This window comes from Ptychodera flava, chromosome 21 (genome assembly GCF_041260155.1).
Source record: "Ptychodera flava strain L36383 chromosome 21, AS_Pfla_20210202, whole genome shotgun sequence".
Classification (NCBI taxonomy): Eukaryota; Metazoa; Hemichordata; class Enteropneusta; family Ptychoderidae; genus Ptychodera; species Ptychodera flava.
The window spans coordinates 7,743,825-7,763,670 of record NC_091948.1 but is presented as its reverse complement, the minus strand read 5'-3'; the positions used below and the strand labels follow the sequence as shown (position 1 = coordinate 7,763,670).

The window sequence follows — 19,846 nt, the reverse complement described above, 5'->3', positions numbered from 1 at the left end:
TTTGACGCGGAGATTTGCAACTTGTCACCCAAATTTCATAATGCATACTCTCTGTGTGGCAAACTTATGAATTTTATTGCAGATTTAGTTCCAATGACATTGCATTTCGTATTATATGTGGTCTCCCTGATTAATTCAATCAGCAGTACTCAAATGTTTTGTAGGCCGAAGCGCATAAAGTATTGTACTTCCGCGTGGCAATTGATCGTAAAATAAGTACTTAAAGATAAGACAACTTGATTGAGGAGGTGTGGCATAAATATTCAGCTACAAGCAAGCCATCATTTCCTCTGTGGGTGAAGAATTCCCCAGAGTTGCCTGACAAAAAATTTCATTACAGGGATGTAGAAATCTTTTATTCTAAATGTGTTATCTTGTCAAACATGAGAGCTGATTTTATTCTACATGACTGTACTGCAATTAAAGCTCTCACAATGTCTCCTTGGGCAAACTTTACAAAATAAATACTTCACCACAGATATTGATTACTTTCATCGCCACAGCATATCTAATGGATGGTCTTATTTGAAGGAAGGAACCATTAAACGCATATTAAAATCTGACCACATATTTACACATTCAAACTTCAGTTTCCTGTAACTATGACGACATTCTCAAATTTCACCGGACGACTTTTTAAAAACACATTCCATTTTTACCGATGGAGACTTTTTCCGTTTGTATATTTGTAAGATTTCTAGGGTACAAATGTACCTGAGTGCTGGTTAGAAATTGTGCTAAGAAGAGTTAAAGCTTGTTTAAACATGCTTTCATCGTTGTTTTCTGTTTCCATTTGATCAGACAAGGGAGGGTATTCATCCACTTCTCTCCGTGCGTGTCTAATTACCTGATTAGATTTGCATTCATTAAATATTCTTGGCTTCAGTTCAAGTCTGAGTTCCCCTTTGCAGTTTCCATACAATTGCACTGCACAACATTAGTTTTTACTACTTCAGTCCAGTGGCTTCATACTCACCCGATACCACTGTCGGAATCCATTAGAGTGGCAGCATAGTCAAATGTTTTTCCTGAGGATTGTGGTCTTGAGCTACTGGCGCTGGCCGGTCTCTCGCTGCCAAGTGACTGCCGTAACGCCATCAGCTCATCTTCTCTATCCTTCCTCACCCTCTGTTCCCTCTGAAAGTAAAATGGAAAAGTCCACTGTCAATCCCAAGGCCCAATCGGGCAATGTTTGATAACAAAGGAAGACCACAGAGAGTCACTGTGGAAGCCTGTTAGGCATGGATGGACAAGTATAAGCACTCGATGGGGTGAAACCATGACTTGGATATCATATTCTCATCATGAGTTATCACAACATGCAGGAATAATGCACACATCAAAATGATCACTGTAAATTATCCCTTGGGGAATGCCAAGCCATTTATAAGTGAATTGTAAAATGCGGACACGCTACATGATCGACAGCTGACAATTGCTGATACCTAATCATTACTATTCAGTGCTTCATCTGCACCATCTTCCCAAATTGACTTGTCATCAAGTTCCCCAATGGAAGATGATATTCGTTAGAAATTACATTTTCAAAATTTTCTTGATGACATTTAATTTTTCAAATGTCAAAAATTATTCAGAAATAAATAAGAATGGTTAGCGTCTTATGTTACAGTCCCTGATGAACTCACGTACCGTGATACTTTTATGTGTGGCTTTGTTGCTTTGCGTCTTTCATATCATAAAATTGGGCTTTTGAAGCAAATCATAAACCATGTCAAAATACATAATTTGGGAATTTGATATGATGAATATTCTAGACTACTAGGTTGATAAATGTTGAGATGTTCACACAGGTGGGTACCTGGTGTTAAAAGCACACAGCCATGATCCAAATACCAAACCTTCAAGAGGCAATAGCTCGGTTACCGAGGTCAGGCAATGAAAAGGACTGATGGCAATTGTCAACAACTGAAACTGCTCAGGCAAAACCAGATTACGCAGTTGAGTTCTACCACTTTTTTCACACCAGGTAACAAGAAAGTTTTCCCTTTTCATTGACATAACCCACAAGTCTGGAATCTTACTAGAATGGGAAGCTACATGTACCTGATTGGTATATCATGGTTTTACCATTGTATTAATCATGTAGACACAATTTGACTGTGAAATAAATATTAAACCAGTGCAGTACTGAATAATTGGACCAATTAGCCACTCACGGACTGATGTACTGGCTAGGGGAATCAGAATTCTTGAGCCTATTCAAAATTCGTTTTCAATTTGAATGAAACAGGACATAGCTACCTGTAGGATCAATCAATTGTCAAGTTCAACATTTCTTCCCTTGCGTGTGACCCACAGTAACTCCAACAGTGTAGCCGAGGAACTCCTCTCTACAGGTACTCCAAATCAAACTGGAAGTAAAGTGACCTTCAGCAATTCTTACTTGCATACCTTTAAATGACTATGATAGCCACCCTAACAACCTGCCAAGATTTTTATAGTGAGCCCCAGGGCATAACTATTGTACGCCTCTTGAACTCCTGTCCATAAGTGTCAAGTAAGGTGGTATGGTGACCCACTGAAATGCCATGATATCCCAATTGGGGATTTGACAACGATTCTTTCTGATCCTTGAACATTGCAACCCTCTGTAATCATGTTTGACAAGATTTCTAACATTCAGCATATTTACAATAAAAAATATATACGTACGTTATCAAGCTTGCCAGAGAGACTATCTGAAAACTTCACTAGGGAAGTGTTACCCTGACAACCAGCTATGTTGTTAGTTTCACAATGGCATGTCACATATGTGACTGATGCACAAAGCTAATACTCAATGATAAAACCAGGCCAAATTTCCACAGGAAAAGACGCACGATAAAATTGTCACCACGCACAAATACTGTACTTGCTTCAGAAGTAAAAATACCTGTATTTGAATTGAGTGACAGTGGTTGCATGCAATCAGCTCATATTTATGTTCGTAAAGTCATCATTCAAAAGACTTAAATACAAAAAGACGATTATGATGGCAATCTTTTGATGGCACTGACACATTTTATAGGATATTCTAACATCCATGCTTTTGTCATGACAGGCCACTTTCCACAATTCCAGCATTATTACTTGAACAATACACAAATACCAGGATAATGTACCTGTAATATTTGTTTTTAAATACAACTGCATGTCTTTACAGTAACAATCTCTGGCTATATATGCATGTACACAACTGGCATAGTACTGCTTTTGGCAGCAAAGATGGGTGACCCTCAAAAAAGTTACAATGGACTATTAAAGATGGAGACCAGGTTTAAAACAAGCCTGCAGGCAAATTTTAATCCATGTCATGTCTGACTTCTATGAAATATTGACGGGTTGAATGCGCTATTGTCAGCACGCACTCTTAAACAAACTGATTGATATAATTGCTATTACATTCAGTGCCCTACAGAACAGGAAATTGCTGTCACAGACCCATCAAATATAATCTACCAACAGGGAACCCTTTTGTTGGTATGTTCACTGGATTATTACTTGCATCTCAAATAATTAAAGTTATGAAGTAAATTTTCCTCTTTACCTTCTGAATGTTTTTCCGGCCAGAGTACTTGCAACAGTGCTGTATATGAAGGTACATGTACATGTATACTGTGGCTGGTGACTGATACAATTAGTATACATGTATTATTCTTCTCAAGTTTATTGTAATTTCTACTTACAATAAACTCCATGATGTAAACTTAGGCTGAATAAAAAAAATATATGTGGTTTTGGTAACCCGACCGACCCTAGAAAAACCTGCTGACCCCAGACATTTTTTCGCATTTTCAAAAATTTTAAATTCTCTACATTTTACCATATTTTATGGGTTTCAGCCAACCAAAAGAAAAAGTTTTTAAAATTTCCTCCAACCTACATACCCTAAAATTTTCTTATTTGGCCTTACAACTCACCAGTGTCCACCTTGTGGTCAACTACAACTGTATATTTTTATTATGAACAGAGTATACAGAGGTGCACCACAGTCCCTCCACCCACCCATTAAATGTAACCAAATTCACTGTAATTTTTACTGTGGTAGACAGAAGGTATGACTACAGAATCATGTTAACAATCGTTAAAGGGACAAAGTCAGCCATTTTTCATGAATTTTGTTTGATGCAAGATATTAATTATATTGTTTGACATGTTGAAAGATACTGAATAAATGGGTGACCATGCACATATTCGACCCTGGTTTTAGACACGACGCATGAAACCATCGCGAAAATGAATTAATGGTCATGACCATTAATTCATTTTCACAATGGTTTCATTTAATTTGTCTAAAACCGGGGTCGAATATATGCATGGTCATCCATTCATTGAGTATCTTTCAACATGTCAAACAATATAAATAGTATCTCGTATCAAACTAAAATCATGAAAAAATGGGCGACTTTGTCCCTTTAAATCCCAAATCTCATGGTTATTGTTTACATCAGGTGACAGCTTTGACCTTGCATGAACTCTTGTCACTCTTTACAGTCCTGGCGTCCATCAATTCTGATGGATTTCTCATGTTGAACGGTGATTGTGTGGGCTTCATGTCAATTGTTACCTCATTACCACGCATGTTCAGTAGTGTGGCATTTGTTAGTAATACCATACATGTACCATAGGTAATATGAATTCAAGCAGTGAAAGTTAGGTAAAGTTTCTCAAGCACAACATTTGACAAAATTTCACTGAAATTCAAACCATTCAAGTAAAAACAGCTAGGATTTGAGTTGCATCATGATTTGTCTTCTGACAGGCACTTTTAAGTTTGGACTTTAGTACAAAAATCCATTTCCTTTCCCAGAGAACAACACTGAATTTACCACCTGGAGGCATGGATATGCACGGCTGTTTTTGCTACTTCCATCTATCTTGCCGGAATCAGACCATTGCTTCCTCACTCAATCAAAGTGAACAGCGTCATTGGTTACCAGGAAGAGTCACTTGGTTACCGTGGAATAACACCTGTCTCTGCATGCTTTACTGAACACTGTTTTGTCACATGCAAATAGTGTTATCATGATCATCACCACCAAACCAGGAAATCCATACAAAAATAAGAGCGTAGGTACTTAACATAACATGTAATGATGTATTTGAAGAAATTTATAGCATCATATTACATCATTCATCATGAAGCTTGTATATGCACATTGAAAGCCCTGCATTACATATTTATGACATAACAGAATACATTTAGTCAAGATTTTCCTAGCTTAAACAGCAGTTACAGGGAGCCAGACATGGATTTGTAGGTGTATTTGCATCGAAGACCACATGTGACATTTAAAACCAATCACCAGTCAGGACAAGACTCTAGAGTAAGGTGACGCCTGCCATTTTACACAATCTAACTTGAGTCTACGCATAATGAACTAAGTGAGAAAATATAAAAACTTAGTTACATAATGAGTTATGGCAGAATTTCATTGGATCAGGAATCATAGTAAGGGACATATCCTTCCCTACACATCCCTTCCCCATCTCTCCCTGTGGTCAACTTTATGCTAACATCATAATGAAAAAAATTCATTTTTAAACACTTCTAATTATTTATTGATGTATGAATGATATCAAAATTGAGATATCACTGATGGCCACTTTCTACTCATTCTCTGTAAGGAATTTGGTGCGGTTTACAAACAGCTAGTGACAAGTGATGGATGGATAGTTATTTGCAAAAAAATTGAAATAAAATTGGGCAAACTATCATGTGAAAAAAAATAAATAATACCGAAATTTTTATGAAAATTACACTTGACACAAACAACACACATTACACTCGACACAAACAACACACATTGTCTAATTTAGTTTTAATTCTGTCATGGATGGATGGGATTCTTTCATCCAAGCATCTTTTATAGTTCACTTTCTCATCTCTCATCAGGACTAACGAGCAAGTATTTTTTCAATCAATATGAGAAGCATCTATCGGGTACATGAAAAACATCATACTAAATAAACATCAACATCATGCTATTAGCATCATTACTTCCAAGTTTTGAATAGAAAATTATGTGAAAAATACAAATGGTGTACGATTTGTCACAACTCATGATTAAAAGATCTCTGTAGGGCTTTGACTTGGTGATTCAGTGATGTCCCTAGTGGACCCAAACTAACCAAAACTACTGGTATGGTTTGATGAAAGAATCATGAATATCCAATCATACTTGTAAGATGCACTTCGAAAGTGAGTCTTACTCAGGCTTTCCTCAATGAATCTTTCAACCATTCTCTTACCAAATCAAGAATTAAAATCAGGGGTCACCGTGCAAAGTTTGGTACTCAAGAAACAAATTACCTAACATTTACCGAGATTTGAAATTCAAAATGGCCACAATACTTGTGTTAACTCAATGGGGGAAAAAATTAAATTTTCAATTTTCAAAAAGACTGAGATAATGAAAATTTTTTTCTCCAAGAGCTTTAAAATGAGCCCTCACAAGTGGTAGATCAGAAAAGAATTGTAAAAATTTGAGAGTCTGAATATCTGTCTCGCAGGTAGGGAGACTAATGTCTTCAGCAGCATGGACATTTGAGAAATTAATGTTCACGTGACAAATATATGTACATCACCACAAGAATAGTGCCTACTGCCTTTGACTCTCTGTTGACAGAATCTAACAGAACTGTTGTCGACAAGGACTTGAAGTAATTCAGTTCTGAGCTACAGTTACAGAGCTGCCCTACAAACAGTACTTCTGAATATTATACATGAGCTTTGGGAACAACACTGCCCGATATTATTCATTTTAGGAAACTAATAAGTACGACAACGTACATAATATGGTAACAGCTGTAATTTCATTATTGTAAAGCTTCTGTGAATGTAACAGACTCAGTGAAACCTAAAAAAAATTGACATGCGTGCTACGGAACTTGGACACAATCTCTACATTATTGGTGATTGGTTTACGAGAACAGCCAAACTGCAAAATGCCATACAGTGGTATTACTTTTGACTCATTCAACCACAAGTTACAAATTCACATCGGCTGATACCATACCACCGGGAATACAGAGGTATTGAAACCATCGCTATGCAGCATACAAAGTGAAAAACTAACACGACACAAGGATGATCAGTATTCTGTTTGTGCAAGCAGTGTGTTGATTAACACAAAATGCATGTGTCTGCTTGCCTGCCCTCCAAACTCACAGAGCTTCACTGTGCGCCAAAGCACCTACCTGAGGTCTCTAAATTGACGTCAGTAAGTCGGCAGCCGTTCACAGAAAAAAATCGCAGCCGAACGAGACGACACCTAAATTGAACTGTCAGAATTGCTGACACTTAACTTATCAGAGAGTGCAAAGTCGTGTCAGAATATTGAAATTTGTGGATTGTTGGTGCGCTTTGTGACACTAAAGCCATTGACTGAAATGTAAATTTAATAATATAATGTGTATTTTCCATTTCTGTTGAGGAGTTGTCCAAATTATCAATCGCTTTTCTCTGTTGCAGTGCAAGCTGAGACAGTTATAATCAATTTGATTCTGGGAAAACTTAATGGATCACATTCAGCAGCAATTGTTACAGCAAGAAAACTTGAAACTCTGATATTTATCTAAGTTTGATAACCATTCAAACAGGACTGTAATACAATTGCACATTAATTACTTACAAGTAAAAATCAGAAAATAAATACATGTATTTTACATATTTATAACGGATGTCTTCTTGTATGCACATTCAGATTGTTTGAGAGAATGAAAACTTCAATGTTTACTTACTATAAATCAATCTATGACAAGTTGTTACAAAAAAATCAGGAATTTTCTGTGTTAACCATTTGAGTGCTGTAATTTTTCCTATCAAAAGTTTAGCGCAACATTTTACCAATTTTTATGGATTTTTGGAAATTTTTAAATAATTTTGGACCAGATGGATATCACATTTCATCAGCTTCAATTCTTTATCAAAATTTTGGCAAAAATCTGAAAAAAAAATTGACTTTGGTATATTCTATTTATGCAGCAAATATTGACTTTGGCACTCAAAGAGTTAATGTGACTTATAGCATGGATTGATCATACTGGAAGCTAGGTCAAATCATTATCCTCTGAATTTTACAGTAGCCATTTTCTTGAGTATCAGGCTTGCATGACGTACATGTCGTCCCACCTACAATGCAGGCATGGCAATATAGGTTTCATAATTTGTTATATACAAAATTTAGAATCAAACTATTTGAAAATTAGAGTAAAATGTAAAAGACTGCCATGCACTGGTCTTACACCTCCTCTGGACTTTTAGAGGACATTTCATTCACATATGCTTAAACTTGTTGTTTGTTTGTCAAATGTTAAAATGTTGGACACTCCACCCCTTTCTGAGATTTTGTAGGTCGAAAAATCAGATATAAATAGAACAAGTGGTAAACTGTAAAAACTTTCACCTTCATAGACTTTCACCTTTAGTTTGTACTTCAAAGTCTTCTTCCAAATATTTTGGTGAAAGGCCACATTCGATTTGGCTCACATGCGATTTGGCTTATATCTGGCATGTAGCGAATGACTTTTGTCAACAAATGATATAGGATTAATCATCATAGTGACCAGCAGACCGTTGCCATCCCGATAACTATTGTTTGTACAATACCATTGTTCTCCTATTAGCCAAGCCTCCAAAGCACAGGAAAACACAATTAACTCTGGGGCAAAACAGGATGGGGGTTAATCCATAATGATAGGCGCATACTGTAAACAACACCCTTCAGATCATCTGTCAGCCACTGTACAGATCACGCAACAAACACACACACTAAACTTTGAGAAGACCAACATCATCTGAACCCAGTGACCCGGCCGGGTGAATACTACCTGTTGGCTCAATATCACATTTCAGGTCTGTGTACAGATCGGATACTCCACACACATATCAACTTACATTCCGTATGCACACACTGTCCGGTCCATTCAAAGCCACAGTTTGCACAGGCTGAGTAATTCTTCCAAAAGGACATGTAAGAAAGTATCACGTTCTCGTCATCATACTCTACCTCCTCAACATTCTTTACCTGTGAACGAATCCTCTCTCCACCAAGTTAACAGTTGACCACAAAAGTCAGCTGGCAGCTGAGGTAGGCTACTGCACTCATCAGCCTGGAGTACCGTACTAAGTGACATTGAACAAAAGCACACATACCTCTGTCTATTAAAGCATCTTTACAAAATCTTCTAAAACCTTAATACCACCTACTCTAAAGGACTGCCCCTGATCTAAAATACTTAGCTGGATTTCAATGAGTCAGTTTATCAATCAATGAAACAAATTTAAGCCACTCTTCTAAGTCTTACACTTACATTGTGCAGAAATACGAAGGCGACTGATGCATTTATGTCTTTCACAGGGAGCAGAGCTACAGATTTTGATTACTCAGTTTTGTGGTACAATTTATAAATGTACGCATGACTTTAAATCATTAACATGCTACACTGCATGAAGCCATACAACCAAGCTCAGCTGTCTTGAATGACGCAAGGCAAAATATACATAAGGAGCGTTGTTAACTTTTATTAGGGTCTGAAAGAGTGAGGTCTGTGGATTGTACAGACAATGGTATTGTTCACTGCAGACAGTGGCCTGGTATTTCATCAAAGTTTGCCTGGAAATTTTTTCTTTGTCGCCATCATTCTTACTGTTGTGTACAATATTATTGTTGGAAGAGTCCTGCTAATCATGATAAATTAAAACAGAACTCAAAGAACTAATGCAGAATTATGGCCCATTTTACATAGGATGTCAGTTTTCAGAGAATTTTGTACCAAAAGGGAATTAAAGTAGTCACTGCAAGAACAAGATGCTCTGAGAGTGGAAAACTGAAAACTTTTCTGCATAAAAACAAAAGAGCAAATATTAGAAATCAGATAGAAATCATCAACAAACTAGCAAATATGAATACACAGGCTCTACTTGTTGCAAGTTTACACAAAGCTCTGAAGCGTGCGTCCAGAAACAACAAACTTTCCTGATGCACAATACCTTGTGACGCCAAATTTCCTAAGACCAGAAATTAATTAGGATTAAATTCGGATGTTGTAGAGAAACTGATAAGTATCTAATACCTTCACTAATGCGATTTCTGTTGTCGCACACGACTGTTGCCATAGCAACAAACCCACTGTCAAATCCACGATATTAGTGTAATTTTGTTAGGACGCTGTGTTGTCACAGAAGTACTTATTTCCCCAGGCACAATAAATATGTGTGAACGTTAAACAACAACACATGCAACGTTTTCAACATAGCTTGTGAATTTGTCGAAATTTACTACACCTGCATTCTCTGTCAAAAACACCACTCAGACAAGGAGCAGCTAGCTCACCTATTTGCTTTAGGGCACACAGTCACCATCTTTCAAATTTATTTCAGTTCTTATGTATCTTTCATGTGAGAAGTTGTTAAGGTGGTTCTGCTTACTGAAACATGTTGAATTATTACAGTAATCACCTGAGCTCTACTCACACCTTGCGTATACACATCACTAACATGTCAATGCTGAAGTATTTCTATATCTACAAGCAGGGAGTGAGTAGTGACATCAGACAACTAGCAATTCTGATTCAGAATGTTTCAGCGAGCAGAACAACATGATTAGTTGCTCACATAAAAAATTGAAATGTATAAATTATTTGAAAAGATAGCAACTTGTGTCCCTTTACAATTCTTTGAAGTGTGCATAACAAACAACAAAAATCAAAGCCACAAAAAACAGTGGCTGACTTTGATAATATGTGGACGAATGAAGAGGCACAGTGTTCTTGTGGAAGTCATCAAGGAATGGAATGGTTTAAACTGTTTCACTATGTTTTGGAACAAAGGTATTGTTCTAATGGCAAAAGTTGTTCTCAACATCTACAGAGGACACTCAATGTGAGACAGTTAATCATCAGTCTTTCCATCTCAGTCTTTCAGTGTAACTCTGTCCCTCACACATGTCTTACCACTGAGGATTACACTGTAGTAGTACTGTAATCAAGGCAAAGTCCGCTTTTGACTCAATACGGTATTGCCTTAATTTGTCATTACATTAGTTGTCATACAGATCAAATTTGTAAAGAGTCTAGTACCTCAAGTTCCATTGCATGGATTAATCACCAGGTTTACATTTTGTAAATTTAACAAAGATTGTCGCACTGATATGAAGTGGTTGTCACGGATACTTGTCCGCAGTTGGGGGATAAATGTACATCTGTTTGTTTTTCGAACTCTTAAACATATTCAACATCTGGCTACTGCAAGGACTGCTGTCCAATTAGTAGCCCAGCGTGGGGGGCTCTAACTTTGCAAGTTGAAGAGTGAATATCACAAGACATCGCTGAAGAACATGTCGAGACATGCCTCCACATACTGCAGTATCAGACTGTGGGTGAACTACCCAATCTGGCAGTTACTGCCCCAAACTGTCTCTGTCACCACGCCTGTCATAGATACTGACCAATATTGGGACAACTTGCTTATTAAGTATGACCTGATAGGTGAATATTGCTAAGCAATTCATAAAAGATAGCCTCTACTGTCGGAGGGAGTGCCCTGGACACTACCAGTTGGCCGTTTCTCAGGGATTTGAACAATAGCTTGGCGTACTGCCAAAGTATGGTGATTCAAATATCCACAGTAGCCAGGGATTTCTAGAGTTACTAAACTTCTTTTACAGAGCTCAGGAATGCTTCTATAAGCGAACAGTAAATACCAACGGTTATCTTATGACAAGTTACAAAGAAATTTATCATAAGTTTATATTTTGAAACCAGGCCAAAAGTCATTATGAGATCGTTGCCAGGTACGAGTGATCACAAACTATGCAAGTTATTTATTCATGTTTTCAGAGCAGAATTCATTTTAGATGAACCCACCTCCGGACACAACATGTTGTTTCAAATTCATTGCTGTTGATTGGTACACAACATTTTCCAAACCTGTGCGTAAGCTATGAGAATGACAAGCACATTATTAAAAAGAAAATGAAATCTGTACAGTTTTCTGTGAGTATATTGAGTTCTATAAGTGTTCCAATAAACAGGAAAGTGTAATTATCAAACACAGACAGAATAGCAGAAGCTAAAGTCTATGATCAAACTGTCTTAATTTATTGTGTCATCTTGGGTCAGGTCCATGTTACACAAACAATCCTTTTCTTACCCGTATTTGCATTCTTTCTTTGCCTATTGTGGCTTGATTCACATACACAGTGACAACTCTATTTGTTACTAGGTGTATCGGTGCCCATTCTGTGGTAACGTCTCGATTTTGGAATCCCAGAGACTGGAAACTTGCCAACATGTCAAGTCTTTTTTGTTCCATACATCAAATGCTTAAAACCTGTCAACCAGAGTATTATTTTAACAATTTTGGATGCATGCATTTTTGCCATTAAACGTTAAAGCTAACAAATATCCATTTTTTTAGCATTTTGATTTTTGTTGATGAAAGTACTCAAGTTTCAATGAAGTGAAATTAACGTCAGTACGACAGTGGATAAGGCAGACAATGCGTCAAGTTTGGTGATTGATTTTTTTCAATTTTGCACATGCAACGACTTATACATGAAATCAATAAAGGACCTGGGCACATATCTGTTATTGAGCACCAATAGGCTTGTTGTGCTTTCAGCATTGGCAAATTGTCGCTGTCAAGTGAACCATATAACTATCAAAGAGTTACCCATTCACAAAACATTCACGAAATGTCAGCTTCACACTTGACTAGGAGTCGCGTTTTTTAACAAACTGTCTGACAGCAGAAAATTAGATCAGGTTCTAAATTAAAAATTCCTTTTAATCTACCCTCAACATTATCAGCTTTTTAATGACCTCTTGCCAATCACTCTTTCAAACTATACTTTGACATGAATTCTACACATATTCATAGGTTTGGTTGTTGTTGTATAAAATATTACAAAAACTTGCATAATTTCTTCCAGATTTTCATTGTTAGGATAATTCAAATGGGAAATTACAATGTAAAATCACAAGAAACTTTTAGACATTGGTTTTAATGGAGGAAAAAATGTTACATTTGAGAAAATTTATTCTGCAACATACAATTTCATCAGTTTTGTATTTTGTGAAATTCAATCTCACATGACCCACACAGGAATACAAAAGCAAAACTTTTAAAAGTTGTCAGCAATAGACTTAAAGAGTTATTGCAGAAAATTAGATTTTTAGGTTTTCCTACTTGTTTGATTGGTGAACTCGCTGCATTCTATTGAACGATCTTGTTGAGGCTGCACTGTTGTCGGTTGAAACAGATGTATTCAGGAACTTGTACAAACATCATTCACTTGTTTGACAACATTTTCAAATATGACTGTAGTATTAGATCAGCAAACAGTGAAACACCTCTATGGCAATGCTGAGGGTAGGAGACACTCAAGCTGGGTTCTCCACAAGGGAATTTTTAGGGTTGGGCCACCCCTCTCTTTTTGGAGCAACCTTACAAAAGAATAATTTGTATTTCAAAACAAAAGAATCTACAAATTGTGTGTGTTATGTGAATTTGCTACCCCTGTATTTCCAAGCTGTCTCCAGTATAGATGAAATTACCAAAATGATGTCATCAAATTAAAATGATGTAATTTTGAAAGAATGTTTCTTGAAAATATCTTAAATGAGCCTTAAAACATCACATTTATTTACTTGATGAGAATTCATGATTTCATGTGAGCTCAAGCTCAATATCTGTGAATATCTGTATTTTGACAATGAAAAATTAATTTCCAGTGTACTTGGCTACTTAACCTAGAATCATATAAAATCATTTGAAAATCACTGTCAGACTGAAGCCTAAAAATTAATAATCATTTCTGAGCTGAAAAGGGTATGATTTGAAATTCCAATCACCATTGCTAGTCCTTAATGGCAGATTATTTCATGTGCTCTCCGTGAAAACATTTACACTCAAAGAATTATTGATTCAGTGTCTTTTCAGTCAATAATGTAAATAAGTTATTCAAGCCAAAAATTCTCCACAAATATCGGTGATATGGCAGAGGGCACTTTTGAGCCTGAAGTGTTATTCGACAGCAATTGTGAGTCTGTACAATGGATGGGAAAAGACATGATGGAGTGAAGTATTAGGCATACTTGACTCACTTAAAAACCAACAATTGTTACTGTAATTCTCTATTCACGTAAAAGAGGTTGGCAACCAAAACGCATTTCTGATCTCCAAATGAAACCAGTACTTACGTCTAAATTGCCAGTCAACCTGCTTCTTTTGTGCCGATGCAAAATTGAGAAGTTCTGACTTGTATTTCCACGCTGTAACTATCATTATCACGACATTGAATGGCTCACATGAATAGACCAATTTAGCCATGATTCTCCTATATCTGATTTCAGTTCACTTTCACCTAGAGTGTGTTAATATTATTTTTGCCCTTCCAATATGTTTTTCTGGTATTTTGAAAATGTTCTTACAGCGCGCGCACGACTTAACGGAACACCAAATTAGGTAATTACTCAGCAACTTTGCTGGGTACTTTGCAATTTGACCTGGCGTTTACCTAAACAAGAGTCTGTTTTATTGTCTGAAGACTGATAAGAAATCCACCAAACTCAGCAGGCAGCTCCCACTGAGTAAACTGATATGCCTACAGTGGAACAAACCATTTTAAACTGGCAGCTCGTTCATGGGAAAATTGTGAAAGGGGGAATAAATATTATTGTATAAAACTCAATCTATTGTAGTCATTTTGTGTCCTGTTTTGTAGCATCATACAATTATAATTATCTGTAAACAGAAATATTACAATCGTCCAAACGCGGCATGTCGTATGTGTCACAGTATCCCTTTGGAAAAATGGAACTTTCTACCAGCCCAGTGTGTAGTTTAACAGGCGCTGAATTCAAACTTAGTTGCTTTATCGCGTACTCTTCATATTCTCGGAGTCTCAGTAAACAAGTCTTCTAGCGAGCATTGAGTGTCGAGATGCCAAAAATCACCGATATCCAGACCAGAACAAAGATTATACAAGGTCATGTTGAAGGACGAAGTATCCGAAACATCGCCAGCAAAGTACGGGTACAGACGTCGACGGTCAAGCGCATTATAGACCATTTCAACCTCACCGGCACAATTCATCCGAAGAAACTGGGAGGTCAACGACGTTCGAAATGTTTGCCAGAAACTGTGACATTCATCGAGTATTTGGTAATGAAAAAGCCGTCTTTCACAGCGAAAGAAATAAGAACGGAACTCCTTCGTCAGAATATCTGCACAGCGGAAAACCTCCCCGCAACGAGAACAATACACAAAATCATACGCAGGTATTTGAATCACACGTTTAAAATCATCTCCCAGGTTCCCGCAGAACAGTTGACCGAAAGAAATGTTCGACGGATAACTGAGTATATCGACACAATTTCGCAGACTGACCCACTAACAGTTCATTTCTTTGACGAAGCTGGCGTCAAGAAAACAACTCCGAACAGACGTTATGGCCATAGTCTGATGGGAGAACGCGCTGTCGAAGTACAAAGATACACTTCAGACGTGGATTACACTATTAACCTGTTACACAATGCTCGCGGGATTAGCCACTTTAATTTACTGAACGGTCCATCTAGCGGTCTTGAAATGGTACATTTTTTTGGCGAGGCATTACAAATTTTGGATGATGATGGCTACTTCATGCTACGTCGAGGGGACACCGTTGTTATGGACAACTGTGGCTTCCATCACGGGAGAGTTGCAGAAGCGTACCTACGACAACTATTTGGTGAACGTGGCGTGAACTTGATATTTCAGCCACCATACTGCCCTGAATTCAATTCATGCGAGATGTGCTTCAGACATGTAAAGGGATATTTACGACAGAACGATGTGTTTGCCGTACAGTTCTTGGAGACCGCGATTTTGGAAGCTGTAGCTGAAATAACACCGATTATGTCACGCAATTTTTTCAGATTTTGTGGGTTTCCCTTGTTTTAGGCGCGGCAAAGACGCAATATAATACCACTAGTCGATTTATGTATCACATGTCGAGTGCATGGATCTACCATGTTTTGAGGTCAACGTCGCCCGCATATTTTCCTTCAATACAGAATAGTGAAAATCATAGTAGATTGCTCGTGATTTCGTGATTGAATATAAAGTTTGAATTTTTAAAGGCATACTCTGTCATATATGAATTCACACCACTTTCTCTCTCGTATGCAAGTTACAAAGTAATATGTGCCGATGTTGATTGAATAAATCTAAGTTCTTGTGTTTACGTAATTCACCAACTCATGTTGTCTACTGTACATTTATATTTCTCTTCAAAAACACATCCAATTCACGAAAGACGCGTGTATTGATTTAACTATTTTATTTTAGTAACAGTGATAACAATTTGGATTGCACGGTCGCACTCAACCATTTTTGAAAATTACATGGTCGAAAGAGCTAGCTTACATCTCCAATAGCAACACAGAAAATTACACTGGTGAACAAATATCAAAATCAATGTATGCCATGCTAAAATACAATGGCAACCTTATTTGTCAAGTTTGCCTTGATTAGACCAAGGCAAACTTGAAAAACACAACCAAATTTAAAACGTGGTCGTTCTTCATAAACTTTCAAATTAAACACGAACACAGAATGAAATTCAAACAATAAAGTCATAGATTGAAACAAAGTTGAAAGTTATAAGTGTTCTGAGACTTGACATGTAACCACTTCGATTTCAATTTCAACTTACGTTTTCAAGACAACAGCAAAACTTTGGTTTTCCTACTCTCTGGCGGAAGCAGAATTTGACTGAAACTATGTAAATAACACGGGAATATATACTAGTAAGAGTATGATAAATCCTGACTGACGTTTTCTACTGCGATGAGAGAATATTGGCTGCCTCCAGCAAAGCGTTCATGTTTGATTCGATACCGCGGTCAATGATTTCACACCTGTTAACAGACTCTACATCGGACGGTGGAAGAGCTACATGTCTAGCTTCTGGGACATACATAGCGGCTGCATTTCCCTGACCGGAGACGTTAGGCATAGCGGCTGCATTTCCCTGACCGGAGACGTTAGGCATAGCGGCTGCAGTTCCATGACCGGAGACGTTAGGCACAGGGGCTGCATTTCCATGGGTCGATACGGTAGGCATAGCAGCTGCATTTCCATGGGTAGATACGCTAGCGGCTGCATTTCCCTGACAGGATACAGTAGAGGGCATAGCTACTGCATTATCATGGGTAGCGGAAGAAGGCATGGCGGCAACATTTCCCTGAGTAATTTGGCCTGCAACTGCTTGATTATCAATCAAAGGTTGATTTTGTGTTCCCATGTTTTCACTTCGATACAATGCCGCATTCCCAATCCGACCAGCTGGTGCATGGTAAAGTTCACCAATCGATACAGACGATTTTATAGCCTGCGAACCATCGGAAAATGTAGTGCGGCTGACTCCTGGCGCACCATCATCATGTCGGATCGGAGACTGGCGAAATCCGTGTAAGTATGAATCAGGGTGCAATTCATCTGGAATATTTGGAACAGTTAGTCCCGGATATGGTGCATAGGGATTGATGTAACCACGTTGCAGTTGCATGAAGGGATGGCCTTGCTGATACTGACCATGTCTAACTTGAGGTGGAAGGTAGTTTTGCGGAGGTGAAAACATGTAAGGATAAAATGGAAATGTCGCAGGAAAATCGGTATATGGAGCGCCCGCGGCATTCCTTTGTCGACATCGACGATCCACCTCTTTCTTCGGAATTTTATAATTTCCACGGTGAACAACAGTTTCTTCGGTCGAATCGTCTCCATCAGAGCTATCATAGTCGTGACGAGCCGTTTTCATGGTATATTTCTTTTGCATCGTAGGAGCGGTAGCTTCTTCAATTGAAAGGTCGTGACTATGACGAGTAGGCCTAATATTTGTCGGGGTCTTCACCGGGGAGCCTGTTCAAGGGAATGTTAGGACATTAACTAAGCTTCGTGTTTCTCAGAAGAAATGTTATACATTTCAACTTATAATAATACCTGAGACCTAAAGTAATACAAATTTGACTATCGATGTAATTACTTTCGAACCTAAACTTGTTTTAATTGAAAACTCAAAATTCTTGGCGAATTCGAAATTCAGAGGACAAATCACTCGGTTATTGCGATCAAAAATAAAATACTTACACTTGGTTAGGAGATCGTAAATTTTTGCACGACTTTCGGTTGTTTCACAGAAGCTGCTCGTCTTCACAGTTGATTTCAGTTGCTCCTCCATGACACGGCTGAATTCCCGTCGATCATCTCTAGGGCTCATTTCGGTTGGAATTTGCTGAACCTTATTGTTGTAAGCTTTACGTAAGACACTGATGTCACGTTGCAGGGCTATTTTTCCCTGCACTGACCGAAGATTGTACTTCTCGGGAAAGGCTGTCTGCAGCCTTGGCATTATAGCAAGGGTAAATCCGCCCTCCGATCTGCTCTCAAAGTCTCTAATTTGTTGCAGTTCGTTCTCTTTTTCGGTAATGGCTTTGGTCAGTTTGTTTTCTTGCTCTTTTAGTTTCCTAAGTCTAGCAAAATAATCGTTCTTATGCTTGTCTTGCCTTCCGCAAAATATGTAACCTCTACAAGCTTCTCCAACAAACAACCTTCATTGTTTTTATTTCCTGTAGATTTATGGCCTCGACGATGGCAAACATTGCACGTGCTCCTTCTGTTTGTTCCGACTGGTTCGGCCTCAGCAACGGGTCTTTCCATTTCCTTTCTTTGATCACAAGTTGCCATCTTTTCATCTTTAAGACCACGCAATTCAGCAGCAATGTCTCCTTCCTTTTTTTCTTTCCAAACCTTAGCACTTCCAGAATCACTGAAATGCAGTTGTCTTACGCGGGAACTTTTCTCTACTTCGTCGGCAGAACCCCGCTGGTCGCTCTCGCGCCTCGAAGTGTCAACATCTTTCATGGCAACTGCACTGCATGCCTTTACTGGTTGCGCTGGTGAGCAACCTTCATTGACGATGATTTTCAATCTCAGATAATCCGCCTTCGGAACGGGAAGGGCACATCTATACATGTCATCCATGTCATAATCATCGTCGCTTAGGGTAACCAGTGTTCCCTCGTCGTTCACATATTGGAGTTGAAATGAGGAACTATGTAAAGACTGTATCTTCTGCCGAATGAAATCAATAAGTTCCGAGTACGTTGTGTGTTGGTCCTGGGCGTAAACCTGACGGGTTTTGCCTCGGTAGGTTATTTGGAATTGAAACATTGCCGCATCCCGTGTATTGATCCAGACTGTACGAAAACGTTCGTCAAATTTACCGCCTTTCATGAGCAAACCACCGCCGTTGAAGGAACAATCCATTTTTATTATATGATCGGGTGGTTGCTTGACAGTCAATGTTTCTTAGATGTATGTAATCCTGATTCGAAAACTCAACTAACTAGCAATACTACAGATATATACAAAGACAGGACACAAAATGACAACGGCAAATCGTGTTTTACACTTCACAACATTTTATTTCCCCCCGTTCAAAACTCACCCATGAACTATATAGCGCTAGCTTCCAGTCGAAAATGGGTTGTTCTAGAATAGGCATATCAGTTTACTCAGTGGAGAAGCTGCCTGCTGAGTGTGGTGGACTTCTTATCAGTCTTCAGACAATAAAACAGACTAGTGTTTAGGTAAATGCCGGGTCAAATAGCAAAGTGCTCAGCTAAGTTGCTGACTAATTACCTAATTTGGTGTGCCGTTAACTCGTGCGCCGGGTGTAAACTCTTGTAAAAAATAGACTATCATAAAATTTTATTGTCATTAAAATAATACCTTAAATTTAGTTAAGTAAATCGAAATGAAATTTTCATGTGTGGAAAAATGTATCATTTTTTT

The 19,846-nt window shown here is 38.0% G+C and overlaps 2 protein-coding genes across 2 annotated transcripts in view; both read right to left on the bottom strand.

The window, feature by feature from the left end:
• Positions 1-19,846, bottom strand: part of LOC139121274 (uncharacterized) — a 67,103-nt gene that overhangs the window by 44,431 nt on the left and 2,826 nt on the right. Inside the window, 1 exon segment of the mRNA XM_070686048.1 lies at positions 977-1,137. Within this exon segment, the coding sequence (XP_070542149.1) occupies positions 977-1,137 (161 nt within the window).
• On the bottom strand, positions 16,366-19,318 carry LOC139121012 (uncharacterized). The gene is made up of 3 exons (XM_070685586.1): positions 18,657-19,318; positions 18,140-18,600; positions 16,366-17,911 (listed from the first exon to the last, which is right to left on the bottom strand). The coding sequence occupies exons 1-3, from the start codon at positions 19,316-19,318 to the stop codon at positions 16,830-16,832; spliced, it is 2,205 nt and encodes a 734-aa protein (XP_070541687.1). The 3' UTR covers positions 16,366-16,829.